The 5,353-nt window shown below is 34.8% G+C and overlaps 1 protein-coding gene across 1 annotated transcript in view; it reads left to right on the plus strand.

Moving 5' to 3' along the window:
- LOC110022437 (probable UDP-N-acetylglucosamine--peptide N-acetylglucosaminyltransferase SPINDLY) overlaps positions 1–5,353 on the plus strand; it is a 53,304-nt gene that overhangs the window by 20,635 nt on the left and 27,316 nt on the right. Inside the window, exon 12 of the mRNA XM_020721381.1 lies at positions 2,686–2,750. Within this exon, the coding sequence (XP_020577040.1) occupies positions 2,686–2,750 (65 nt within the window). The remainder of the gene's footprint in view (positions 1–2,685; positions 2,751–5,353) is intronic.

A 5,353-nucleotide genomic window follows, 5' to 3' on the forward strand; every position in this document is an offset into this window, starting at 1 on the left:
GCATGAAGATGTGTATTTCACTTTTTAAAACTTAAAATAGTGGTATTTTTATGTGACATGAAATATTTGGGTGGTATAAATATAAAAATGTAAAGTTTAGGTGTTAGATATGTAAATACTTAAGAATTAGGTGGTATATATGTAACTGCCCCTAAAAATTATTTATATTGTCTCAGTACTTCCATAATCAATTTTCTATATTCATTATATCTACCCGTGCTTGACTTCATTTCTAAGCTTTCTGCGTTCGTCCTGTTAAATTTTGGTAACTGTATGGATGAATGCTTAAATGATAGGTTAAATTTATTAGGTTTCTTAACTGTCCTCAATCCATAGGATTGCTTGGGTTCAACACAAGTGTGTGGAAGGATTGGAATTGAGTTTCAGAACCATGTTGGTGTTGGTTAAAGGTGAATGAAAGTATATTCCTATATTTGAAACCCACCTTCATAAAGATGAGAAGCTAGTTTTAGTTATGAGGGCTTGGGGCATTAATTTATGCTTATCAAAAAGCAATTTAACAGCGTAAACTTAAAAGGATTCTTGGTTATTAATAATAATAAAAATAAAATTCAAAATTAATCAATGATGGTGAATATGAAACTCATTACAATCCAAGTAAACACTGGAATTTAATTCCCAGGAACTGATGACTTATTTAAAACAAAAAAAAAAAAAAAAAAAAAAAAAAAAAAAAACTAAAACTTTCTCCAATAAAAACTGAAACTTACTTCAATAAAACTTATTCTTGGGATATTGAAACAAATGAGCCAAAGTGTTAGTATAGTTTGATTTTAATTTTTACGTGCGGATTCATCACCGGCTCACATGACGTGTAATAAAGTTAAATGTTCGGGACTTAAAATTGTGACTTTGGGTATTGATACCATGTCAAGCTTTAAATATTTTGTCACATGATTTGAAAGCTTAAATTGATTTTTGACGAGCATTGATTGGTTCTATATTCCGTTAGCTACCTCAATTTACACTTATGCCCCTATAACCCAATTCATTGAGGCAAGGGTCTCATCTAGGGTTGTCAAATTAATTCGGCACGCCAACTCAAACCGAATGCGCTCGAAAAATCTAGTTTCGAGTTATCTTGAATAATTTTTCGGGCCTGGTTCACACCCCAACTAACCCACCTTTAAGGGTGGTCGATTGCAGTGCAACAGAGATATACAACTCCGTTAGACTAAATTCTCACCAGCACTCATCCGGACTTGGCGAATCAGTACATAGTGAGTCATGAATTAGTCTAATTATATCGTCACAAACATACTTTATATATTTTGTTCATATACTCGAAAATATGAAAAATAATATCACCAAAACACACACACACAGAGCTGCTATGAATGATATAAATAATTGTGCCCCATTTATATTATTTACTTATGATGGTCCTCAAATATCACTATGAATTGTAGAAAAAGATGTGAAGGCTTATATTGTAATTTAGAATATACATGTCTGGTATGTTTTGCAAATTAACAAGTATCACGTTGTTAAAAGTAAAATTTTTTAGTGACAAATAAGTGTGGAAACATCTTATCCATGCACACAAAATTTTGATGACCAAGACCACAATGACTCAATATGACTTGACTTTTAAGTGACACTTAATTTGAACTGAACTCAGAAATACAACCTGATGGATGACAATTTCTATCGATGAAATTATTTTCTTTGAGCAAGTATCATGCATTTCAACACTGCCAGCCTTCCCCAAATCCACAACCCGAAAATCACAATAATTGGAATAAATTTAGTCACACATTTTAGGTCACAATTATGTTTGCTGATTGAGAGTATGCTGTAATTTAATATTGGAATATCAAGAATAAAATAGATGTGAAGATCCTTTGTCAATTTGACTGATCCAATTTTTACTACTGGTGTGAATAAACCATCAGTTATTTAAACTTTAGAGTGACTGCTGCATGGGTTGATATTTTTAAAGACGTTGATTTCTCCCTTCATATGATCCGAGGCTCCAGAATTAATTATCCAAGATTTTAATTTATTGCTTTGAACGCTAAAAACATTGGATAAGATGCCTTGGTATGCTAACAGACTGATTGATTGCTCAGCAGAGGATTGGGATGTTTGTCCAGAACTTGTTGGCTAGTTTCTAACACATGTTTTCCTTGTGTTTGGTCAATGTTTGGTCCCAATTTTACTTTTTAATGAATTTGACATAATTTTGAAAATGTTGCATGTGTCAGGGTGTGTTGGACCCGTCTTTGTGTTCACAGACATGGAAGACATTTAGAAGTGTCTGTGTTTGTTTTTTTTTCTTTTTTTTCCCTTTTAATTCTTGTTGTTTTTTCTCCTTTTTTTTTTCCTTTGAACTTTATTTTTTTTTTCTGTCCCTTCATTGTATTTTTCATAATCTTATGGATCGTGAGAGTTTATAAAAACTTCCTTGTACTAGTATTTAGAATAATATGCCACTGCAAACTCAAGTCATTATGTTTCTGCTGATTGTGAGAATTATGGTGAATTAATTTGCAACCATAATGTTATAGTGAAGCCTTGTTAAATTGTTGATATTAACTTGGGAATGACCTAACTTTAGATTTAATTTATGAGAATTACCTTCTTCTTCATTAAGTTCCATTATTTGTTCAGCACTTCCTTTTCCATATTTTACAATTCTGTGTATTACTTCTGCCCTGACAGAACCGACTACTTGCAATGAACTACATAAATGAGGACACAGATGAAAAACTGTTTGAAGCGCACAGGTCCTCTCAAAATTTTATCCTACCGATATCTAGTATGCTGGCTGTTGTTTTTTGTGGTTGCTTCCTTTAGTTGTGTTAGACAGTGCTTTATCTTTTTTTCGAGTATTAAAAAGTAAATTGAAAGTTTCCTCTTTTTTACTCATGGTTTTTATTGATTCTTCAAGTTAGCCTTGTATATATAAATTTAAAATGATTATAATATGCTTGTTTTCAACCTTTATTATTATTGCTGAAAAAGTCAGATAGGTGGTTATAACCACACATTGAAATGGGAAATAGCAACAACACAACACACTACTGGGATGGTGCTCGGGTGGTGTTGGTGACCGTTAGGAATTTGGTAACGTGGCAGCAAAGTAGAGAAGGTTCGGGACTGCAGGGAAATAGTGGCTAGGGACTGAAGGAGATGGAAGTATGGGTTGTGGAGATCTGAACAGAAATGACAGTAGATAAGGTGGCAAGTGGTGCTGTGAGGTGGAGTGGGAAAGGCTGGAATAGACAGGGAACTGCAGGAAAACAGCTGGTTTGCTGTTATTTCGGGTGACGACAGCGAGGAGAAAGGTGTTGTCCGCACGAGGCAGCTAGCTAGGTTGATTGAAGCCGGTGGCGGGTGGCTGGAATGCAGGATTAACAATGAAGATTGCTGTCTTGGGCAGCTGCAGCAGTGGAGGAAGTGGCGGCAGCGAAGTGCGCGAAGCACGGGGCCACATGATCTCGAGGGGCTGCTGTTGGGGCGGTGGCAGCGAGCAAGAAGTGCTGGAATTGGAAAACTGTAGTGAAAATAACGAATGAGTGCTGCTCGGGGGAGGCTGCAGATGAAGGGCAGGCAGGAGCCTCATGGGGAAGATGTGGAAGGGGATAGAGAAGATAATCACCACTTTTGGAGAGAGATACAACCGAAGCACCACTCAAAACTTTGGATACAACCCTCGAAGGGAAAACGTAGATGCCGGCGGCAATCTCGAACAAACTCTTGTAAAACCTAACCCTAAATTTCTATGAAAGCAAATATATACTAATAAGATAACTGGGAGTGGCCTAAGAGGACCAACCCACTCCACTCTCAGGCAAAAAACCTTGACTGGTTCCGTCCAAGCGATTAAGCAGCTTTTTGTAGGTCGTGGTACTGTAGCAAGGCTCGCAGTATTGTAGATGTCACGTAAATGTCTCGTGGGTAGCTCCCAGGTAGGGGGGTGGGGCTGGAGAGTGATTTACTTATCTTTGTAGTTGTGGTTATGTATACCTATCATTCTGTGTGTTTTGGGAGGGGCAGCTAATTTTAGGCAATAATCTACCTTTTTTGACTTCTGGTTAAATGTTTATGCAAGAGAGAGGGTTTCAACACGTCTAGAGAGGTTGAAGTTGTTAGATTACCTAAAGTTAGTTGTATCTGTGTTTGTCGAGAGTGAGAAGAACTCTTAAATAGAATGATTGAGCACCTGTCAGTAGTGAATTATAAAAAAAAGTACCTTTAGAATTTGATTTACTTGGACATCACATGCAAGTGAGATGCCTCAACTTAATTATAGTTAGAGGTAGGTAATAATTGGCTACGACATCGCTTATAAGTGACACAAATTTAACCTAATTTTGATGAGAAGTGAACTCAACCTAAAATCAGAATAGTTTGTGTGGAACTTAGGAATTTAAAAGGACGGTCAAGAATTAGCGGACACAATAGTTAGAAAAAAGAGTTTTGTACATATTTGCAAGAAATTAAAGGAAAATTAGTCTGAGGTCATTAGGGAATATATTGGTTAATAAGGATTGAGATAGAACTAGATATAGTTTAAAGATAAAGTTGTTGCGGTGAGTAGTATTAGTGGTAGAATGGTTGCTATTAAGTTAAATCATGATTACATTAAAAATTTTATTTAGTTCTTGTGCTCATCAAGTTGGATTAAGAGATTGTTTGTAAAACTAATTTTGAGGAGATATTGATGATCTTTTATGATGCATCTTTGAGGAATAATTTATATTTATGGATGAAGATTTGAACGAACTTGTAGGTTTTAGGTGATGTGCTTTGGGAGGTTGCATATTAGTTATGAAATATGGGATGCAAATGTGACAAGAGAGGTTTTATTTATTTTTTAGTTGTATATGATCCCATAGCAACTAATACTTTATCAAATGAGAAGAGCTCTTCGTTACTTTCAAAATTTGAACTAAGAAATGACCAGGACTTTGAAAGATTTTTTGTGGTGAAGATTGCTAGTTAATTTAAAGAGAAAGTTTGATCATAAACCGTAAAATAGTTTTCATGGATTGTAGTTTTGTATCTTAGGTACGAAGAAATCAAGTAAATGAAATAATAATTTTTATGTAGAATGTTAGAAGTTGAAAAATTGCAAGTATTTGTTTTTTCTTATATTCAAGATAGCTTGTGTAGGCTGGGATATTGAAATTCGTTAATTTAGCCAAACTTGACGTGGTTAGCGTCATTGAAAAGATTGCCCATTGTCGGTCAACTTTTTCGATTGATTTTGAAAATATGGTAAATGAAAATAATTTTTGAAATTTAATTTAAGTATAAAAGATATATAGTTTGAGTTTTAAAAGTAGTATGTTTTAATTTTTGAAAAATGAGACCAAATGGATCT

Source organism: Phalaenopsis equestris, unplaced genomic scaffold, assembly GCF_001263595.1.
Source record: "Phalaenopsis equestris unplaced genomic scaffold, ASM126359v1 Scaffold000191, whole genome shotgun sequence".
In the NCBI taxonomy this organism is placed as follows: domain Eukaryota; kingdom Viridiplantae; phylum Streptophyta; class Magnoliopsida; order Asparagales; family Orchidaceae; genus Phalaenopsis; species Phalaenopsis equestris.